The following is a 24,585-nucleotide window of genomic DNA, read 5'->3' as shown; positions in this document are numbered from 1 at the left end:
TCCATGTTTTATCATCTTCCGTTATCGGTGAAAGGAACTGTGAAAAGGTAGTTGAAGTATAGGGATACTCCTTTAAGTACTAATGGTGCGTTCATTTCGCTGGTACCGGTGAATTCTGAAAAAAAAAAATGGATATTTAGATAGAGCGTATACCAGTTCCTGTGTAATTCCTTAAACCACTTGGGATAGGCTCTATAGTTTCTAAGCCAGGATGTTTTGAAACGTGATATTTCGAATTTTCGGTAGTTCATAACTCTGAAAGGAGACGTTTTTCGACCCATGTTTATTAGAACTTTTTTTCTTTCATTTCGTATAAGGAACCGCCTCCAAAAGTTTGTCGGTGGAGTTTCCTACCACCCTGTATACACGTTTCAGTGCATGCTTTGTAACCTTACTTTCTGATCATCCCTCGTAGACATGAAATTTTCCACATCCACTTAAAGGAATTGAAGGTGAACATTTACGAATACTGTGAACAGGAGTTGGAGCAAAGATGATGATGTATAGTTGAGTAGATGCTTATAAAAAAAAAATACTGTGTATAGTGTGTACAGTGATATGTATTTCTTTTATTTAGAGTATTTATTTTTCTTTTTTATATCCACATTAACCCTGAATGCTTAGTCTTTGTTCTCCTCTGATAATGCTAATTAAGAAGTTGGCGAAAATTCAATGTTTTTGTCAAACTATCTCAATTATCGTAGGTATGTATGGGATAAAAGTGTCTTTTTCTTGTGCTTACTATTCATAAAGCATATCTGTGTACTTCCTTTTTCAAGAAAATTTGTAACCACCCCAAACCAGTATCATGTCGCAGAACCGGTATCTCACAATTTTTTGAAGTTGGGGAAGCGTGTTGCCACTGAATTCGTCAGAAATCTCTTAACAGGTCAGCTTAAGATAAGCTTCCCATCGAATCCATAAGAATTGTAGTGCAAGAACATCTGATATGCCACAATTAACATCTGCAGACATTATGGCTAGACCTACAATCAGGAACAAGAATTGGCTCCATTGCTGTGAACAGAAAAGCGAAAGGCAGTCGATGCGGTAAAAAAAAAAAAAAATGTGATGCAGATATTCTATACGATAAATATATAGTCACAGTGTTTAGGAGCAGAAAGGCTGTCATTCATAATCCACTGGTAGGAAGCATAAATCATCAATAGGAAAAAAAAATCTTTAGTTTTACATTACACGATTTTGCTCCTTGAGCTAAATGGAACGGACGATAAAAGAGTAGTGACTATGTGATGAAATGTGGGAGAAAACGGGAGAACCCTATGGACACAATGGTGTCCACCTCAATCTGTCGTGATTTGGGTTCGAACCAGGAAACCCTAGTAACAGAGGTAAGCGCTCTGTCATAGTACCTCACCATCAAGAGTAACTCTCATGTATCGACCTTCCGGAAGCTACTTCATGCCATTCAGAATATACGAACTACTATGGTTTTAGATGCTGCTACATATATCGTATTCCCCCTATCTGTTTCCTAAGGAATACGACACATTTTACAGCAAATGTACTGCTAGTAGCTGACTTACTAAGAATTCGAGGTAATTCAAAAACTGTGTTAAAGGCTGGTTAGAAAATAGATACATTGGCCGTAAGGAGGTAATATGGAGAAGGCAGATCAATCTGGCTTATATTCTGCATCAGAAGAAAAGAATGACGTACTAAGGACTCCAGTGAATATAATCTCTGATTCAATTTCTAGAAGAAACTATAAGAATTAAATGGAAATTTCATGTACTATTGTGCTGTGCTGTTCTGCTATCTGGTTAATGACTTTCGTACTCCGACAGCGTAGAATTGTTAATGTGTGTTCTTCCAGTGTTATTGATTATTTCCCCTTGTCTTACCAGTTAAAACATTTCGTCGTCAGTATGGAACTTTAGTGCTCGAAAGGACCAGCAATATGAAGATCATGTGGAGTGAAAGGAACTTTAGCTGTGGGGTGATAGTGGCAGTGTCTTTAACGGGATCTACAATAACTGCTACAGTTTAGGTGACGGACGTGGTCTCGCGTTACCATATTCGAGAAGTGACATCTTTCATGAATATACTGTATTTCCTACACATAGTCTCCAGAAACTAGCATGGAAAATATTCATTATTTACAATTTATTTTCTTTTCAAGAAATCCACATACACAATACCTCGTAGTCGTAAAATACCATGACCTTACCCACGAATGGTGTACGAGACGTATTGAAGAAGACGGAGAATTTTCTGTATGTTTCCATTGCAACGACTCGATCTTGGTTTCAAATGTGTAGTGATACTAGCAGTGCCATCCTTTTTCCGCAAATGCTCGGGCGCAATCCCCCTCACCTTATATATATATATATATATATATATATATATATATATATATATAAAGGTTGTGACAGAGTCAAGATAACTGTATATACTATATTTTATTTAATTTAGGGTTTCAGAATCATTATTATGGTATAATTAAAGTTCGATGGTGCAACTTTCAATTTAACAAGTGTCATTGTTACGTGTATACCACGTGAAGGAGTTTGGTTTGTATGGTGTAATATTTCTAACTTAATTTTGAAACCAAAACCGATAATAGATTTCATACCACTTCCGGTTTTAGTAGAAAGAGTAGAATGGAGCGGACGCTTAATTCTGTCTTTGTATTACCGTTTCTACTTTGTAGTGGTCAACGCTAAATCGATTCTAAACAAATGGTTTTCACTATCTTATCGTTTTTGCTCTATATAGATTAATACTGAAACCGGAAGCTATAGTACATATCTATCACTTGGTTTGAGTACAGAACATGGAGATCAAATGTATTCTTGGGGCGCTTAATCGATTACGGGAAGCCACTTCTCGCTAAAGTGATCAACGTTAAAACCGGGGTAGTTCTACAACTTCCGGTAGGTGGTTTACCTCCATTAACGTGTTTGATTCCTAACTTCTTATACTTTATATCTGGGCCAAAATTAATGGCAATGCTTCAAATAGTTCTAGAGATTTTTTTGTCTTTCGGCCGGCCGGACAATCGGACAGAGTAAATACATAAAGGAATTTTGGAAAAACCGAACTCCTTAATTATGTCTCCCAAGAAATCCATGGGCGCAGACTGCACCATAAAACCCGCCTGTGGGTACCGTGACTTATCGGTTGTAACATTGTGGCGCAGAATATTGGACAGACCATAACTGTTGCCGTCTTTTGTTCAAAAGTTCAAGTGTTTCAGTTCCGTCTGACTTCACCCATAATGATATTTTTAATCTAACCCTGATGAAGATCCATTCGTGATAAATTCAAGAAAGCGTTTACTCCATTCAAATACTGATGAACGTGTTACAGTCCGCTCTTCAAACACACATGACAATAAGACGGTGAATTTCAGAAGGTTTTGAATCTTCTTTCCTAAGAAATTTCATCACCATACGCTGTTCCTTCACTAGAGCTCCTTCGCTAAGCGGTTAGTGTACGCGCCTTTGGCCTCGGAGACTCGGGTTCAATTCCTGGCGGGAGCTCATTTGGTTTGGATTCCACGTTGATCGGTAGGTCCTGTCTCATATAGCCTCGCTGCTGAAAGGGGCGTTAAACTTCACATCAACGTTGTTCCTTCATTGAATTCAACTGGTCCACACCAACTTGCACAACACAGAGCGAGAAAATAGCTGACACTTGAGATCTTACACAAGATATCTGACACACACATTGTTCACTTTGGAATATATGTTAAACTCAGTTTGTGTTCAGTTATCCGAATATTTACTGCACTGTCCTCGTAAGTATAAGTAAAGTCTGTATTTTCTTTAAAAGTATAAACTAACTAGTATGTCCCTCTTAGTTCCTGTCTATATCTAGTATAATTACAACTTAAGAATTTCTGTTTTGAATATTTGGAGTTAATGAACTGCATGATCTGTCGAACAGGTTAAATACGTTGAAAGAAGTTCACCGACGTCACCTCCTTGACCGAGACAGAGTTCAGGATGATTTGGTGACCACGCATTCTGACATCAAGAACAGAGAGGCAGCAGGACCAAACCTTGCGAAGCGCTTCAAATTTTACCAAGAGTTGCGTGGGTATGTCACAGACTTGGTAGAATGTCTTGATGAGAAGGTGGGTTAATATATTCGACTTTGGGGGGCTCAATGTGTATATGATTGGAAAGGGTTCTCGTGGTTTCAATAATTAGAACTGTTTTCATTACTTTGTTGTCATGTATATTCGTAGATGATCTGCTTCTTTAGAAAAAAGAAAAAAAAACACAATTATAATTAATTGGCATAAACCCTTTTCAATCTTAGCATGGGGGCTGATGCGTCTTCTCCGTAATGTTCCTAAATTTATATTTTTAAGATTAATTTTTCTGAGTCTATCAATTCATTTTTGTAGAATGAAACTTCAAGAAGAGTTTTTTAAAAAAAATATAAGTTATTTGGATTTTGAGAATTCATAATTTTGATCTATATAATACATTTGTTTTTGAAACCTTAATAAAAACATAGCTTGAGTGATAGGAACTTTATTGTATTGCATTTCTCGGTTTGACTTGCAGAAATCACAGCTCTCACCAAACCTCTCTGATTTATGGTAAAAATTACAATCACATCTTAAAAGAAAAGTTTTTAAATTACTGTCATTTTTGCTTACAATTCTAATTTATTTAAAAAATCGATATTTTTTGAATATGACGATCTGAGTTATTTCTTGTGTCTGTATAGAAGAGAACATACTTATTTAGAGAAACAGAAAGAGGAAGGAAGACTTCTCTACGCATGTACGTCAGAAAGAAATCAGTTTGGAGAAAGACATCTTAAAGATATAATGCACTGATTTACAGGGTAACCAAAAAAGTTCTTGCTGTTCTAGAACAGTGATAAACAAAGAACAATACAGTGGACAGTACGTACCTTTAGATTTTGAAGTAATTTCTATCAGCATCCAACGCCTTTTGCCAACGTTCCTGCAACTGCTCAGTATTCTAGTGATAAAACTCTGCGGTTATGGATGAAAAGAAGTCCGTGAGTGCGTTCCGCAAATGTCTTTCATTTGCGAAGGTTCTCTAACGAAGGTGGTTGTCGAGGGAATGAAACGGGTGGTAATCTGTTCGCGCTAGGCCCGGTGAATGTGATGCATGACATTGTCTTCCAGGCAAGTTGCTGAAGAGTCTCCCGGGTCCTCTTTGCCACATGTGGCTTGGTATTGTCGTGCAGAAGCAGCACACCGTTGCGATTCACCAATGCCGGCTCCTGTCGCAATACACGGTGCACCCTTTGTAATTGCTGAGAGTAGTGATCAGCAGTGATGATTTGACCGCATGAAAGGAGCTCGTAATGCACTACTTGCCGACAGTTTCACCATAGAGAGAGCACAACTTTTCATGGGTACAGAGGTGGTCTTGAGGTGTGAGGAACAGGGTCACATGGCGACAACCAATGTCTGGTACGATTAGGAATGTCATAGAGGACCCACTTTTCGTCACAAGTGAGCAGGCGATCAAAGAGGGGTGTGTTTAGGTGCCGAGTAAGGAAGAAAGAGCTGCCACTCGTCATTCCTTGTTGGCTGCCAACAATGTGTCAAGTACCTACTTGCTTAACTTGTGTGACTTCCATACCCATGCAGGAGCATTCGGACTGCTTCAGCGGAAACATGGAACCTTTCTGCAAATTCATCACACGTTAGACCACTGTCTTCATCGATGGCTGCTTTCAGGGCCTCCTCACCCTACACATGTGATCATCCATCGAGGTTTGGCTCACATCCCCCGAGCGGAATTTCTGGAACCAATGCCTGTTCATTAACAGCATTCTCCCCAAATGCCTAGTATATGCGGTGACTTGATGCGCCAGCTGACAGGTTCACTTTATAGCTATACAACAAACACACGCGAACAAGCTACTTCGATACCTCCATTTCTCTTCGACACTGGACGAGTTATGATTGCTGTATGAGCACAACGTTCTCTATTACTGAAATCGATGGTTTGACTAACTCCAGATTGCTTGGCAGGCACGTGCATCATCTCATTTCCTCTCTGTGAGCGCATGATTAATGAGACGTCAAAAACGGCGAGAACTATTTTTGGTTACCTTGCATATGAGAAGTTTATATCTTGAGATGAGGGGAAATTTGAAAGCTTTGTTTTAAACTAATCTTAACACTCGTAGTTTTAAAAATATTTCAGTTGCAAGGCTCATGAAAAACCGGTGTACCCCGTTAATTGTCAAAATCTAGATTAAAGGGATATGAATAGGTTTGAAATCGATCCGTCTCCAAAATAATTTCTGCGCTCAATAACGCGCGCATGAATTGCAGTGTTAATCGAACTAGCAAATGCTTCCAAATGGGTTTTGTGGTGGACAAAACAGTGTGTACGTGAGTTTTCTCGGGTTCTTCCGTTTCCTCCTATGTTTGTCATTTCACCTTCCTTCATTTATCTCATCACCACCGTCTCTCTTAGCCTTGGTTTATAAACGTGGGATGTTAATATATATGAAGAGAGACAAAGGGAAGGGGGGAAGGGAATAGTAAGTAAATAATCTTCGAATCGCAGTCAGTATGTCTCAGTTTCATTATTATTCGTTATTTGTAGTACTGAAGACGACAGCTGAGTGTAAAGATTGAAGTAAACGAAGTTCTATCCTTATATATACTAAAATGTTGGTAAATTGAAATTAAACCTTATTTTGTTCAAAACCTGGTAATGTGGGCTACACCACTTTTGCACTAAGTTGTGAATTACTAAATAACTTTTTTTTTTTTTTTTTTTTTTTTTAACAGAAACAATTTTTATAGCAGAATTAATTTAAAACAGAACTTTAATTTTTCATTTACCTCAACGGAAAACAAGAAGTAAACAGAGATACTCTTCGCATATGAATGAATGGGCAACATTTCCAAGATAGCGTCTCCAATGTCAATTTTTTCGCCTTCCTTTTTTAACTAATGTAGTATTACTGAGAGCACTCACCTTTATATTCCTTAAATATTAAAACATGTATTCCATATGTTCTATCAGTCAATACAACGTAATATTGTTTTTTTCGTGTTGCATGATAACGTAGTTGCGTAGATGATGGATGTAGTAGTGTTTTTTTATTACTTTCAATTTTTTAATTAGAGCCTTTGCGTAAATACAGTTGAAGAAATATTTATTGTGCATTTACGATTAAAATGTTTTCTCTCATAATAGATTTTTTATTGTCATTTCAAAATGAATTGTCTGTGTAATCTTAAGAAATATATGGTTTTGTTGAACTCAAGGACTCTATGAACTCAAGTATAACTTATCATGTAGATATGGGAAGATTATACAAATAGGAAGCATTTTACATGTAACTGTAGGAATATATAATATAATATAAATTTTTCTAAATTTCATATGTGCCGGTATAAGTAAAATCTTAAAAATCCTGAAGTGGAACCCGTCTAAAAAATGTGTTTTTGCATCCAAAGACGGTAATTCTACTTATGTGATACTTGTATTCTGTCTAGGGTCAGTGTATATTCATTTCTGGTAACATTGAGTGATTTAGTAGATAAATTTTGTTTGTGTAAAGTATGTACTGCCCCTCTTTGGTTTCGGTGGTAACTACACGTTAAGAGATTATATAGGGAAGTGCTTAGAACAATATATCATTGTCGGAGCATCTGATTGGTTAGTACGCCGGTCATTAGATTGTGGTTCTGCAGACTATTCCAGCGGATATTTATTCTCCAGTTTTCTAATATTCCCTGAGTAGGAAAAATCTACGGGAGATAGTGTAGTCATTTGCGTTAAAACACTATACCAATGAATACATTTAGTAGTCAAAAATAGCAGAGTAAAGCGACGATATACATATTAAAAGCATGACAAAAGTAAGTCATGCGAGTAATTTTGGAATGAGTGGACCAAGTTCAGGGCACAAAACCTCGCGGCCGAATGCTTGCAGCTACAACTTCACGAGTCACAACCTCGCATAGCCAATAACTCACCGCCCAAAACGTTGCGGGCCAAAATATCGCGTGATCAGAACCTCTCTGTGCAAAATCTCGTCTCTTGGGACGAAATCTCACCTAGTATAAGATCTCGCGGAACGAAATTTCGTCATAGCGATTTCTTCAGTGTAGAATGTTCAAAATATCGCTGTATGTATATGTACTTCAGATAACTTATAAAGTTTAATCTCCGTAATAGGGGACAGATTGTTAACCCCCTTTTAATATATTTTTTATTACGGGACAGCTTTCCCTATTTCATTGACACACAGATATGCACACGGACAGTCTTCTCGCCCCCTCCCCGCAACATATTACTAACATGCCATTTTACCTCCATAATTGAAGGGAACCATTTTTCTAGTGTCTAAATTAAGTATTTTTGTATTTTATTATTATAAACTCAGAAACACTTATATAGCTATATTATTATGGGTAGGATTTTTCCGTACGAAATTTCAGCTTACAAGTTTTGGCCTAGCGAGATGCGGTCCGGAAGATTTTAGCCCACGAGAATTTGGGCGGCGATGCTTCAACCGCGAGACTGTCCTCATACCATTTTTTTACTGTAAAAAAAATTTTATACTCCGTGTCCTGTTGGCTTAATTTATTCTGAAGTTATCGACAAAAGACATTGAATAGAGTTCAAATTTGAACGGAACTACAAAAGATTTGCTGTGAGAACAATTTCTGTAATTTTTGATCAAACTTTTGTATCAGAGTGTCTATCGGTCACGAAAGTCATGTAATCAGAAAACGGTCATGAAAGTTAGGAAAAAGTCACGAAATTTAGCTTTTGGGTCACGATTTTTTTTATTCGTATAAATATAAGTACAGACTGGGAAATTTTGTTCTATAAAACAAGATTCATCACCAAAACTGTGGTCGGCTTCAGATCTTCCTGGAACCAGATGTTTGGAAACCATACAACCATGTTTGGACAACTTTTCCAAGTTCATGAGCATCTGAAAACCGATGACCACGTAGAGATCATGGTAATCACTGGGAGCCAAGTCCGGAGAGTAGGGAGAGTGTAGCAGCACTCTAAACTCTAGTTGATTAATAGCAGTAGTATTTTCCGACTGATGTGAGAACATGCATTATCATGTTTCAAAAGCTCTCCTTTCGCCCATTTTCCTGGAACCTTGCTTTGGATGGCATGACGTAAGCATCCTCATGCTGCACTGTTATTCGTGGCTCCACCTTCCAGCCAGTCTATCAGATAATACCTTTCGTGTTCCAGAACAATGTAGCCATACTCTTCCCAGCTGAAGGTGTTGTTCGAAATTTCTTTGGCGGTGCCATGATGTTTCCAATACATTGATTGCTGCTTCGTGGTCGGCTCATGATAATAGAGCCAGGTCTCACCACCAATTGCAAGCCTAGACATGAAATCTTCGGAATCATGATCATGGAGTTGCAAAGATTTCCTGCAAACGGCCACACGAATTGTTTTTGCTCTGCAGACGAGAGTTTGGAATCCATCTTGCACCTGACCTTTTTCAACTGGAAGTGGGTGTGCAGTATGCGTTGCAGGGTGTTTCTGGTTAGTTCTATGACAGCCTCCATTTCAGAGGATGCGATGCATTTGTTCTCATGAATAGTCCTCTCTACCACGGTGATGATGGCTACTGTTGTCACTGTCACATTCCTTCCAGAACTGCTCCTCTTTTTCGTCGTGGTGCTACTCAGTTTCCAATCTTCTACAGCTGTGCACTTTTTTCCCCGACGATACATGTTCTCCTCATACTGCTACAAATCGCCTATGGATTTCAGCAGCGGCCACGCCCTATTTCAACAGGAACCACTACGTCCAGCACTGTCCTCCACTTACTTTTCATGTTGCCCGTTAGTAACATTCATAGAGGTTTAAAAAATTGACTGCAGAGGCGCTGTTATCGTTCCTGTTGCCAGTTACACTCACAATTGGTAGATGAAGATCTTAGGTGCCTATGACTACTTTTCCAACTTCAGCGGTCCACTGATCCTGAAACGAGAAGAGAAAATGTAAATCATTATAGTACGCCTCTCGAAGTAATTAATTTTTTGTTCGTTGTTGTACTGCGTTGTGTATACTTCTATCAGGGTATGCATCGACCTGGAAAAGTCAGTGAATTTAATGAAAAGCTGAAAAAAAAAAAAAAAAAAAGTCAGGGAATTTTAAGTACGAATTTTTACTTCTCACAGTCCATTTCTATCTTCCCGGCTATTTGGTAAAGGATATTTTGTAAAATAAATTTGTTTGGCAAAAGTACGTACACATACTATATATATATATATATATATATATATATATATATGGTGTAAAGAAAGGTTGTTTATAACGCTTGGGAGGTGATTCTATACATGAAAACAAGTTAAAATGTCTATGTAACACAATGTCCATCTCGGCCTCCTAATTGAGTTACGGACGTCCAAAAGGGTGGGAAAATGAACTTTGAAGGCTAATTCTGGCAAAACGACAAGAGATAGAAGGGCGGTGTTAGGCGGCCCACACAGACTCTCAACATGGACTATCCCAAGATACTAAGATTAAATGTGTACAAGGCGAGCGCAAGGGACATACATCATCTCACCTCACTTTGCCCTCATAACGTCCGCGGCATGCTTCGCATACATTGGGTAATCCCTTGCGCTCGCCTCGTACACATCTAATCTTAGTATCGTTGGATAGTCCATGTTGAGAGTCTGTGTGGGCCGCCTAACACCGCCCTTCTATCTTTTGTCGTTTTGCCAGAATTAGCCTTCAAAGTTCATTTTCCTACCCTTTTAGACACGTCCGTAACTCGGTTAGGAGGCCGAGATGGACGTTGTGTTACATAGACATTTTTTACTTGTTTTCATCTGTAGAAGCACCTCCCAAGCGTTGTAAACAACCTTTCTTTACACCCTATATATATATATATACATACACCCTATATATACATACGTGGTACATGCATAGGAGATGAGGAACACCCTGGTCGTGAAAAATACAGTTGCGGTTTCACATTATATATAGACCTGGAACTTTGTAAATCGTGACCTGGAAAATCTGGAAAAGTCAGGGAATTTGTGTTTGCCGATCATGTAGGTACCCTGATAATACGGTAATCTGACATCATATAGTATAATTCAAGGGAAACCAATGACAAAATTGAAAGTCATTTTAAAGGGTAAGTAATCTCAATTTAACACTGGTTGTGAAACTTTTTTTCCCCTCTATGTGTGACAAACCACAAAATAAATCGGTTTCCCTCATAGATCAGAAATATAGTATGTAAGACACAAGATTGTTTCAACTTTCTCAACACAAATTTGATAACTTCTTTATTTTCTAGTATTTCTCGCAGTTTCCGTTTCCTCAAACGTAAGACAACTGATTTGTTTCTTTACTTTTTGGATCAAAAGATCCAATATATTCAATCATTTTTTTTTTTTTTTTTTTTTTTTTTTGTACGCCTTATATCTGGAGAACTACATATAGTGTAGCGAAACTCAAACTATCAGTTGATTCAGTATGATGTGCTTATTACGTAGAAAATACGAAAACTCGATTTAGGGACTGTTCAAAAATTTTGTGGCCTCTAATCCAAAAAGTAATTATTGGCCAGGATCACAATGTTTTTATCCATTTTTGGGTTTCCTAATTCCCTTGTTTACTCAGTGGTAGAGTGCTTACCTCTGGTGCGTGGGGTCCCTGGTTCGATCCCCGTCCAAGTAAGTGTGTGGTGAACAACGTCCCGTTTGTGGATTTTCTCGGGGCACTTCCGTTTCCTCCCATTTTCTCATCCACCAATTCTTCCATCATAATTCATTTACTTTAATTATCGTCTCCCTTAGCCTAAAGGGCATAATCATGGGGCGTTAAACTAAAAGATTTCATTTCATTTAATTTTTTTCCATGTTATCCAAAAATATCTAGGAAATTGAAACCTATAATTCACATTTACAATATTAAGGCATTAAGCCTTCCCCTCCACACGTCCTTTCAAAGGATATGGGGAGATCACTGAGTATAGTTATTGTACTAATGCTTTCGCCTTATGAATATAAATGTAGTCGGACCGTGGTGTTTCATTTCTGTGAATGTTCTGGTTGCTTTTTCGTATTATTGTCCTTTTACACTTAGCTCTATCACCAATTCCTGAAGAAGTTATCAGTTAAAAGTAAAATAAGTGTGAGTAGAAGAATATTTAATACAAAGAGCATTATTGAAATTACATAATTTAATATAATGAATTCTGAACATTCTTCCTATTTTTACCACACAAACGTGTTGTGCAACCATAATATGAGCCTTATCATTTTTCCCAATACAAATCCATGAGCCTATTAATCTTTCCACGCCCGTCAGGGATTTGAACGAAATCGTAGACAATCACGTTGGCAACCCTGGTGACCCCCTAATTATCACAGAGTCATGACCGATACATCGTTAGAAAGCTTATGGAACACAGATTCCAACGAGGTAACATTTGTTTAATTCCTGTCCTATTTGTAGAAGAAGAAGCCGTAATGTACGTTAAAATAAATATAATTTACGTCAAAAAACTGAGGCTTAAAAAATTGGCCAATTCACCCCCCTTCCTCTTTCTGCCCCTATATAAGCAACAAGTACATATACAGAGTATTACCATGTAGTGGACTACTTCATTGCTTCACATACCAATTTTTATAAGCGTACCTTCAAGGAGGGAATGGCTCCCTTTAAATAATAACTTTGCCCATCCCCCTTCGTAGTGGTACCCCTCACATACATAAAATGCATATCGGGGGAAAGCTTCATCCTGTAGGAACACATTCATACCAAAATTATTTTCCTAGCTTAATTAGGGGCTGAGCTGTTGAGGATTAAAGTCTTAACGCAACAGTTGCGTCAATGGGGTTTAAAAGTTAAGGTTTTTCTGTAGAAAATATATTGTATACTGGCTTCGTTAAGTACGTATTATCCTGTCGATGAGAGTACACTTGGTTTGAATCTACACCTCATATAATCTTGTGGCCAGAAGGAACATTAAAACAGATAAAATCACGAAAACATAAAACTGGAGATATTCTGGCCACAAATAGCTCATCCATGTCTCATGCTGAGTTCGTGGTGAACAAAGTCGTATACGTGAGTTTTCTAGGGATTCTTGCGTTTCCTCTGACATTTTCATTACCAGATCTTTCACTTTCATTTATCATTCCTCTCTCTTAGCTTCAAGGGCTTAGCTGTAAGGTCTTAACTTAAAAATTCATTTTAATTTTTTCCCATGTAGTCATGAAGGGGAAAAAGGGCCCTCAAAAGCTAGAAAGATAAAAATTAAACAACTCCTACCACTGTAGTTTCATTCTGGATGCTGTAAATGCATAACTTGATAGAAATTTAGCCAGTTCCTGGTTATGCAATCAGATATTGAGAAAGTGGAACACGTTGAAGCAATCTTGTGATATTGGTTTCTGTTGAAAGAATGATTACTAAAAATTCCATTCTATGCAAAAGACGTAATACAATTGTTTTCCTTTACAGGTTCCTCTTATTGATCAGCTGGAACTTCGGATGCACAACACTCTGAAGCATAAGTCTGAACAGTTAATTGAGAGAAGGCGACAGGATATCAAAGATCAATCGGAAGAACTTTCACCCGTTTCAAGTCAGTATGTTATTTTTACCTTAGGGGGAGTTTGTTGGGGAAACGTATTTGTCCTTTATACATATTTCCACACAAACAAATGAAATAGTGCTTTTGATTTTTTTAAAAAGTTTTATGTATTGAAGCCATGTGTATAGTCTTATTCCAAAATTCTTGGGTACCTAGCTTTCTTTAAATATACCTAGTACTGGTTTGTTGGAAAAGTTATGACGCATCTTTGCAATAGATGGTTCTAGTTCATTTTTGGAAGTACTACAGCTATTCACATTATGTTATTACTATGAAATTTGACAGCTGAGAATTAAAACCTAGAATGATTTGGTTCAGTTTCGCGGTTTTACAAGTTAGATGTTGCAACGGTAATATGTATATGTTGCTAAGAACAATGATCCGGTACATAAGATACCATTTTTTTGAGATATACGACTCCGAAATAATTAATTTGAAGTGAAAAAATAAGTGAAATCCCGTTTCTGTTCTGTTATTTTGATTATGGAAGATAATACTCATAATACAATGAGGAGAAAATGTATGTGCAGTCTGCAGCAAAAAACCTGCAACATGAGCATGTAAGTTTATTGTGAAACGACGAAGTCTTTTGCTCCAAAATAAGTGAGCAGGAGAGGAAGCCAAGGTTCCTCCTGGCGCGATTCGTGCCACTTAGATGTTATGTTGATTCCCTGCGCTGTTAGGCTTAGTTTCACAATAAACTTAACATGCTCACGTTGCAGATTATTTGCTGCGGACAGTACAACACGGTATGAAAACGGATGTTTCATGCAGAGGATGATTAGGGTAAATCCCGTTTTGAACGGGTAACGGAGCAATCCTGCTTTCTTCTCTTCGTAAATAGGGTTTGTAAATCGTTAATTATTCCCCGGGGAAATCACCATTCGACATTTAAGACGAAAATTTGTTTGTGTGCACGTCTGTTTGTTTGTTCCCAGATAATAGGGGCGTATTCATGGGGCTCGGATCCCTTCTCCGAAACTTAAAAATTTTGTACATTTTACATAACTTTGGGCGAAATATACCTGTACATATTTTATATGTATTCCGTGCCGCAAACAGTTCTGGATAGCCCGATTTTCTTTCTTTCTTTCTTTTCTTTTTCTTTCTTTTTTTTTTTTTTAATATGTCCCTGCTAAATAGCAATAACTTTTGTGAAAAAAGCGTCGTGTTGGTAAACGGCGATGTACTTTTTCCTTAATGCTTAAGAAACATTATTTGAGATTGAAATAGGTTAATGATTCTGGATTAATTCAAAATTCAACCCCAGTAATTTCACTTAAATGGGATAACCAACATTTAATTCTAATTCGTAATGCTTTTTCTTCAATTCACGATTTGTATATACGAGGATTAAGATATGATTTAAATCAATCAAAAAAAAAAAAAAAAAAAAAAAAAGTGATTTTTTCCACCCTGTATACAACGAAGAATACGTATGAAAGGAAATTTAAGTAAGAATAAGGAAAAATAAGAATGATAAGTATTAAAGGAAATATAAAGTTTTAAAGGAAGAAAAATTCTTGCAGTAATTATCGAAGGAAGTTTTGGTGTTGCTAAACCTAGTTTTATCGAACTGAGAACCTTTGTGCTTACATAGCTTACAATGTGGAAGATCACCATATTTTTTATTGTTTTACTTCCGTAAGGTGAAAAATACGAGGGCAATCTTGTGAAAGTTTACGATTTATTCTACAGAACGCCAGTGCCAACGGAAGATCACGAAATTTTGATTTTGATTTTAACGATGCCTATCGATCTAGGAGACCCGTCGAGTTTGATAACAAAATAAAGGCGTTACTCGAGTCAATCCCACGTTACACAATATGAAATATTGCAGAAACATTGTAACGTTATTTATGATTCCTTTTGTTACATATATTGCCCACAATTCGAATCACTGGATAAGTCTACACGATTCAATACCTTAATTTATACACTTAATTGCAAACACTAACAATTGCATACCTTGGAAATTAGGTTCATCAAATATATATATAGAACAACTAACTTTTATTCTCAAAACTCCATGAATAATAATCTTTCTGTTGTCATAGCAACACGAAACAAACAATTATCTCTAGTTAGCCACTACCATTACATGAACATCAATCTATCTCAACATATATTCTACATTTCTTCTTCTTCTTCTTCTTTTTCTTCTTCATAACATATTGTTCACTTTTAGGCACCGTTGCCCAAAATAGCTACAATTAGAAATGAAACTAATTTACAGATGTCAGATATACAATATTGTTGTAACATTAAGCATCATTCATTCATTCAAATGTACACGACAACTTGAAGTTGGGAAACATAAGCAAACTCGACGTTCGGGTTCTTCATTAAATCAGAGAGATTCATTTGATGGCGCGTATAAACATCTGCAATTTGCTCATTAAACGTGAATTAAACTAGCGTTTTTTCAAGCGATTGATAACTGGCGATGTGAAGTGAATTGTTTATAATAATATGGTGCGCTAACGGTCTTTGTCCTGACCTGATGAACTGTCTCGAACAACATTAAGATATTCCACAGAGGAAAGGGAATTCCACAGGGGTCCTTAGTGTGGTGGGATTTTAAAATTGTCTTTTTTTTTCTTTCTTTCTTTCTTCGAGCTTATACTAGGAGAGCAAACAATGAATTCGAATGTATACTGATGACAATAGGACAGTTGGAAAGAATCCATCAGAGAAGACCAGAGCTCGTTAATCGCAAAGCAGCTGTGTTCCATTACGACAACATGTTTGATCACGAGACAGAAATTATTGAAGCTTGGATGGATGTGTTACTTTCCACCTTGCGCCGTCAGATTTCCACTTTCTTTACCCTTTTCAAAACTCCTTGCGAAATATAACGTTCAATTCATATGAGGCTGTAAATCAGCACCTGGTTCAGTTTCCCACCGATAAAGACAGGTTCTTCTGTGAATTAAGGAATTATGAAACTGTCTGAAAGATGGCAATAGGTTATAGAAGTACACAGAAAGTATGTGATTGATAGACCTTTGTTCTATATATAAATGACATGTGAACAAAAATACGTCTTGACTTTTCCGACAACCCAATATTATATTATATGTGTCCTACGTCTGGTTTTGAGACCACACTTTTCAAAAATAGGTTGATGGCTCACTTTTTTTGTATTGTTTTTATTATTTTTTAACAAAACTGTACAAGGGGAAGGGTTCTCTGAAAATTTCCTTTGTTAATGTGTATGCTTTATATAACTAGTACACAGGGCTCATAATAGATTTGCTACAGATCATACGCACTAAAACAAAATAGATCATTAATGCAACCAATCTACAAAAGCATGCACTGCTTGGTGTAACAGGAAAAAGGGGAAGATACACGATGGCTTGATGCTGGAGCTCTGACCTTTGGTATAACGGGATCCTGGTTGGGTCAATTGTGGTGTACAATGATATCGTGTCCTTTGATTTTCTCAGGATTCTGCTGGTTCCTCGCCCTCTTTTTTAGTATTCCTCAATTCGTTCAGCATCATTCACTTGAATTTATCATGCTGAATAAGTTCAGTGTCCAATTCTGGATACCATTACTAAAGAAGCTTTCTGTTAGTCAAACAGGCTAATGGCAATTTTGATTAGCTTATTCTGCTTATATTTGGTTAGTATAGCCTCTTCAGTGCACCAGTGGAACTAGGAGAATCCAATAATTCTGAACACTACTGTGTGACTTCAAGCTGTTTTCTCACATACATTAAAAACAAAAGATCTTGTTTATTGACTTCTGGGGTAACTTTGTTGCATAAGGCCCGTTCGCTCCTGTTGCATGTGTCATTCAGGACTTGTTGGGAAGATTCAAACGACAACCTTCCAAATTAGGACACCATTCTTAGATTGGTCACACAATGGGACAACTGTTTGAGTGCATGAGGACCTCTGAAACACAAATGCTGTGACACACTCATCATGGATGCCTTTATATTGTGTATAAAGGGTAGATCGATACTATTAATACTTACGTAGATATTGTCTGCAAAAGGGTTTCAATTGATCACACCATATACGAAATAAGATAGAGAATTTTGTACACAGACTAAACACTTTAACGACACCTGCCACTTGTATAATTTAGTGCAGAAACGGAATTTTGTACGAACGACACGGATTAGTAAACTAGATTTAAACTAAAATTCTGAGATAGAAGATGCTAGTAGTCTGATTCAATAATACCAAGTGCCTCAGTGTATAACCCATTCTTTACTCTGAGCTAAGTAGTAATGGCGTTCAGTTACGCTTTTTTTTCCCCCGCACTTTATGATCATTTCTTCCATGTTGCTTATACGTTCCAACTAGATTTAGAAGGCATAGAATTGAAGCTATGGAGACACCATATTTTCTTCCTAATATATAATTTTATAATCAAGAACTTTCCTCAATTTGCATCAAGGGGGGCGCGGTAACTCAGTGGTAGAGCGTTCACCTCCGGCGCTTGGGGTCCCTAGTTCGATCCCAGCTCGCGCCGTGTGGACTTTGTGGTGGACAAACACCGTGCTCGTGGGTTTTCTCGGGGTTTTCCCGTTTCCTCCCACTTTCTTCATTTCACCATTTTCATTCATTTCTCATCATCATCGTCTCCTTTAGCCTAACCAGCATAAGGCATGAATTTCATTTCAATTTTTTCATTTTCAATTTGCATCAATATTTATTTATTCACCGGACAGTTGCAAATTGGGAGAAGTCCTTGATTATATTCAACTATATGCCCAATTATATCGTTGCATTATATTATAATCTTTTTTTTTAACTGTATTTATTTATTAAAAGAAGGTAAGTAGTAGATTATAAAGAATTATGGGCAGCTTATGTTAGGTGGTCAAATAGTAAGTTTTGGTAGAGTGAAAGTGGTTTATAATGACGTCATTGTATTCATTGTAAAATAGGATTGTCGCAAGAACACTTACGACAATGTCGACTGAATTAATTTTAGTTAATGTATTATTGTGATCATTCAAGTGAACCGAAAGGACACGAAATAAGAATTGGTTGTATGATAAATGCCTTTGAATATTTTGTTAATTCATATTATATCCTGGACCGCACGGTGGCTTAGTGCTTAACGCCTGCGGCAGTGAGTCTTGTGTTCCACTCTAACCGATATGGTGCTTATAATTTACAACTTGACATATATTTTTCGTTGTTCTGCCGTTAATTTTTTTCCTTGTTCACAATCTACCAATTCTTTGTTCATCTTGCGTTTCCTATCTGTCTTCTTTACCCTAAAACAGCGTTTTCTGAAACTATGGTCTTCAAAGTCTTCCCCTGTGAGAGTGAACAAATAAATAAATAAATAAATAAATAAAATAAAAATAAAATTTTAAAAAAATCAAGTGAATTACGGATCGCACACAACAGCTGAGGATTTCAGATTGGTATAGCTTTTTACAAATGATAGGTTACACAGTTTATTAAAGTAAAAATTATACAAAGTCTAATGCACTATATTCTTTTATAGGCTTCAGTTATTAAAAAAGAAACTAATATGTATTTTCTTTCATTAATACCAATAAAAAATTAAGGAAACCGTAATTAATACTGTTGCACTCCAGTGTTCTTAAAGTGAGTGAGGAGCATTTCAAAACATTAAAAAAAAAAGTTTCAAAGGAGACAAGAAATGAAACGAAATCTTTAAATTTTACGTAACATGGTTATGTCGGTTAGGCTAAAGGAGACGGTGATGATGAGAAGTGAATGAAATGGTGGAATGGAGAAAGTGAGAGGAAACGGGAGAATCTCGAGAAAACCCATGCACATGGTGTTTGTCCACCACAGAGCTCACTTGGCGCGGGCTGAGATCGAACCAAGGACCCCATGCTCCAGAGGTGAACAATCTACCACTAAGCCACAGCGGCTTCTTGAAGGAAACTAGAGTAGAGTGGTCGGTAGAACTTTCAAACGAATAAAAGTGGTCCTCAGTAAAAACCACTGGCCTGGAGGATATAATATAATCATGGGACATTCAGCCAAAGGCCTCACCAAACATTACATGAGAAGTGTTTATTTGCTTAGTATGGAAGTACATACGCAACAGTAGTAACACTTGAAATTAAATTTATATTATGGACATAAGAAGATATTGTGTTTATATTCGTATTTATTCACTTGTCGTTTAGGTAGGCACAACAGAATTCTTGTGTATTCTCATACTTGATAAACATGGATATGTATAGTAATACATTTATTATACCTAGATATACGGTTTTTGGTACCCAAAATGTCTATTAAAGAGCTAATACTTAATTTTAGAAATCATATTCATTTATATATTTATTGGTTTGATTTCCGTAGTAGTCGTTCAGTATCTGTAGTAATAAAAGTAGTCTGTGATGAACTTACAAAAATAAAATGAAGCAGTGTCTCGTTCCATATGAGCGTAGTTTTGTTCAAGAGTTGAATAACCCTTTTCAGCGTTGAGAGTTATGCAAGACTTAGAGCTAACAGTTGAAAGTAGTATCCGAAGTACACATACTTCCACCGGAAATTTAACCGAAATTTACTTGTAGTCTTTGAGATAGATCAACTGTGAGAACCCTGTGTGGACAGAACAGGGAATATTCCCGTTGTTTCCGCGTTTAAATATTCTGTCATTTCTCCATCATTATTCGTTTTGTAAATTAAATTTAAATAATAAACTCTGCTAAAGGCATTATTCATTAACGAATTCTGCCGATAACAACCGTTAAAGTCACCGTTACCCTTTAAGATGTTAAAGGATTGACTTCATTAATGAACTATGCTGATAAGAACCGTTAAAGTCACCGTTATCCGTTAAGATGTTAAAGGATTGACTCCATTAACGAACTATGCTGATAAGAACCGTTAAAGTCACCGTTATCCGTTAAGATGTTAAAGGATTGACTCCATTAACGAACTATGCTGATAAGAACCGTTAAAGTCACCGTTATCCGTTAAGATGTTAAAGGATTAACTCCATTAACGAACTATGCTGATAAGAACCGTTAAAGCCACCGTTACGCTTCAAGATGTTAAAGGATTGACTCCATTAACGAACTATGCTGATAAAAACCCTTAAAGTCACCGTTATCCGTTAAGATGTTAAAGGATTAACTCCATTAACGAACTATACTGATAAGAACCGTTAAAGTCACCGTTATCCGTTAAGATGTTAAAGGATTGACTCCATTAACGAACTATGCTGATAAAAACCGTTAAAGTCACCGTTATCCGTTAAGATGTTAAAGGATTAACTCCATTAACGAACTATACTGATAAGAACCGTTAAAGTCACCGTTATCCGTTAAGATGTTAAAGGATTGACTCCATTAACGAACTATGCTGATAAAAACCGTTAAAGTCACCGTTATCCGTTAAGATGTTAAAGGATTGACTCCATTAACGAACTATGCTGATAAGAACCGTTAAAGTCACCGTTATCCGTTAAGATGTTAAAGGATTAACTCCATTAACGAACTATGCTGATAAGAACTGTTAAAGCCACCGTTATCCGTTAAGATGTTAAAGGATTGACTCCATTAACGAACTATGCTGATAAGAACCGTTAAAGTCACCGTTATCCGTTAAGATGTTAAAGGATTGACTCCATTAACGAACTATGCTGATAAAAACCGTTAAAGTCACCGTTATCCGTTAAGATGTTAAAGGATTAACTCCATTAACGAACTATACTGATAAGAACCGTTAAAGTCACCGTTATCCGTTAAGATGTTAAAGGATTGACTCCATTAACGAACTATGCTGATAAGAACCGTTAAAGTCACCGTTATCCGTTAAGATGTTAAAGGATTGACTCCATTAACGAACTATGCTGATAAAAACCGTTAAAGTCACCGTTATCCGTTAAGATGTTAAAGGATTAACTCCATTAACGAACTCTGCCGAGATATTTGTTCTACTTGTCTATATTGCAAAAAATCGTTTCTGTTCAAGAGTTATCGTGTGGAGTAACAGACGTTGTTAACTGTTAAAATGTTAACGAATTGACTCAACATACTCAGACGAGATAATCGTTCTAGTTACCTATTGCAAAAAAAAAAAAAAAAGCTTTCGCTCAAGAGATGTCGTGTGGAGTAACGGACAGACCGACCGACGTATCAACTTTACAATCTTACAAGCACCATTAGCGTGATTCTAATTATTAAGAAATGCCAGCAGGAATTAAACGTGCTTTCTCTAATAATAAGCACACACAGTGCAGGAGGAGCACAAAATAGTGTAATTCACGTGAGGAATTCTTCGTGACAACATGGTTTGTGTTCATTATTTTGTTCAATTTTTTTGGGATTAGAGTTCTATGTTTCGGTGGAAGCTTATGTGATTTGATTCAACATTAAATTGTGGGCGTACATCTTATGTAGTTTCGATAGGGTTATTCAAAAGTACATATTTCATGTTTCTGTGCTAGTGAAATGGTGTGAAGTACGTTATTATTAGCTGCACACTGCGAACGAAAAATGATTCTTTATCCGTCGTAGCTCTGTTTAAAAGAACATAAAATTACTCTTTTGTTTTATCGGATTTCTCCTGTCTGAGATTTGTTTTTTTTTTTCTTTCTTTTTAAAGATCTGTTTGGTAACTGGGAAAATCTTGTATTTAATTATCGGCTACTTTTCTTCTGTAAATAGAAAGAATTAGTTGGATCAAGCGGAAAACGAATGAGAGGGCGTTAGAAATGGTTGGGGAGAAAAGAACACTTTTAAATATAATTAGGAAGAGGAAGAGAAACTGGTTGGGACATTGCCTAAGAAGAGATTGTATCATGAGGGACGTCCTAGAGGGTATTGGGAATGGTGGGTAAGAAAAGAACAATTTTAGATATTATTGAGAAGAGGAAGAGAAACTGGTTGGGACATTGCCTAAGAAGAGATTGTATCATGAGGGACGTCCTAGAGGGTATTAGGAATGGTGGGTAAGAAAAGAACAATTTTAGATATTATTGAGAAGAGGAAGAGAAACTGGTTGGGACATTGCCTAAGAAGAGATTGTATCATGAGGGACGTCCTAGAGGGTATTAGGAATGGTGGGTAAGAAAAGAACAATTTTAGATATTATTGAGAAGAGGAAGAGAAACTGGTTGGGACATTGCCTAAGAAGAGATTGTATCATGAGGGACGTCCTAGAGGGTATTAGGAATGGTGGGTAAGAAAAGAACAATTTTAGATATTATTGAGAAGAGGAAGAGAAACTGGTTGGGACATTGCCTAAGAAGAGATTGTATCATGAGGGACGTCCTAGAGGGTATTAGGAATGGTGGGTAAGAAAAGAACAATTTTAGATATTATTGAGAAGAGGAAGAGAAACTGGTTGGGACATTGCCTAAGAAGAGATTGTATCATGAGGGACGTCCTAGAGGGTATTAGGAATGGTGGGTAAGAAAAGAACAATTTTAGATATTATTGAGAAGAGGAAGAGAAACTGGTTGGGACATTGCCTAAGAAGAGATTGTATCATGAGGGACGTCCTAGAGGGTATGGTGGCGGGAAAGAGAGGGAGGGGGCGAAGGAGACTACAATTAATGGATGATATTAAAACAGAAAGATCATACACGAAGACGAAGAGGTTAGCGGATGACCGTGGAGCATGGAAACTTCTCAACTGCGGCAAGTGACCTGCCAATGAGGGCAGAATACCTATGATGATGATGATTTCAGGGCGGCAGCGTATACTGTTTCCTTTAGCAATGAATAAATTTCTAATTCCACCCTAAGAAAGACAGAAATCTTGACATATACAGTAAAGCAATCTCTTAAAAGTTGCTCGCAGTTTGTGTGCCCGTGAAGAAAAGAAGTTGATTTTTATTTTGTAGTTTAGATCTTAAAGTAAAGGAAGTTCGATTTACTTCCTTTTTAACTGCACAAGTTAAAGGATAGTTTAAAGAAGGGAATATTATGTGAATTGACTGACCTTCAGTGATATTCTATAACATAGGCTTTTTCTAAAAAAAAAACGTTATTTCTGATACACAGGCTTTTTCTAAATAAAACGTTATTTCTGGTACATATTCACCAAGAAAAGGATTGTCATTTGAATTGCAGAATTTTCCTCTTATGTCCCACTTGTAATAGTGATCTAGAACATTTATTATTCTGAAGTTATTGTATTTGTTGCACAGAGGGATGCTGAAGTCCCAGCTTACTGAGAGCGCATAAAATTTTTGTATTTATATATTGAATCCAGCAGCAATAGCTTTTGGAAAGATCCTGTTTTTAAACTATCTAATGTCCCCGTTCCTCGGACCTGTTAGCTTTTAGATTCCATTACTGATAAATTTAGCGTTACCTTTTATGTTTCAGATTCCATGACAGCTCGCCAATTCGCGACAGTCCCTTTTCTATGCTTTGAACAAATTTAAAATTTCACACATTATTGGCGTACCATATTGGTAACGACAATTATTTAAAAAAAAAAAATCATTGATGGTCGGATTAGCGAGTGTAATACCCTAAATTCTATAGTTTTTATTAGAAATTTATTTCCGAATCTTAATTAATTCTTTTAATCCCCATTCAATCGTGGTTGTTGGGGTTCCTAGTTAACACATACTTTCCTCACGGTTTTTAGTGGTCCCCGAGGCGAACCTTTGAACACTTTTTTTTTTTCTTTGTTCGCCAAATCATGAAGATAAGAAGATAACAAAGATTCATGAAATTCTCATTGTACAATTTAAGCTTATGTCTTGGTTTCTCTCTACATGTTTAGTACATGCTTTCGTTTTACATTCTTATTAGTTAAGCCAATGATTAAAAATATATGCGAGAATTGCATTGTATGAAACTTATTGTCCAATTAGAAACTAAGCTCAATTTAAATAAGGCAATTCATTCTGCAAATATCTGCAGTTCACTTTGTAAATGTTTACAGTGAAACCCCTCTGAACAGTCATCCCACATAGCGACCGATTTTTAATGAAACTGAATTATAGTAATGTATTCGAACCCTTTTTGTCATCCATCTTTCTCCCTATTTGCGACTACCAATTTTTATCAGA

At 36.7% G+C, this 24,585-nt stretch overlaps 1 protein-coding gene across 1 annotated transcript in view; it reads left to right on the top strand.

The window, feature by feature from the left end:
• The window catches only part of LOC145664871 (PAX3- and PAX7-binding protein 1), a 77,966-nt gene that overhangs the window by 24,466 nt on the left and 28,915 nt on the right, over positions 1–24,585 (top strand). The window contains exons 8-9 of the mRNA XM_081731918.1: positions 3,913–4,102; positions 13,461–13,584. Coding sequence (XP_081588044.1) covers positions 3,913–4,102; positions 13,461–13,584 — 314 coding nt within the window. The remainder of the gene's footprint in view (positions 1–3,912; positions 4,103–13,460; positions 13,585–24,585) is intronic.

Source organism: Thermobia domestica, chromosome 1 (assembly GCF_964235325.1).
Source record: "Thermobia domestica chromosome 1, izTheDome1.hap1.1, whole genome shotgun sequence".
Taxonomy (NCBI): Eukaryota; Metazoa; Arthropoda; class Insecta; order Zygentoma; family Lepismatidae; genus Thermobia; species Thermobia domestica.
The sequence above is the reverse complement of the archived record's forward strand: the minus strand, read 5'-3'. Positions and strand labels throughout refer to the sequence as shown.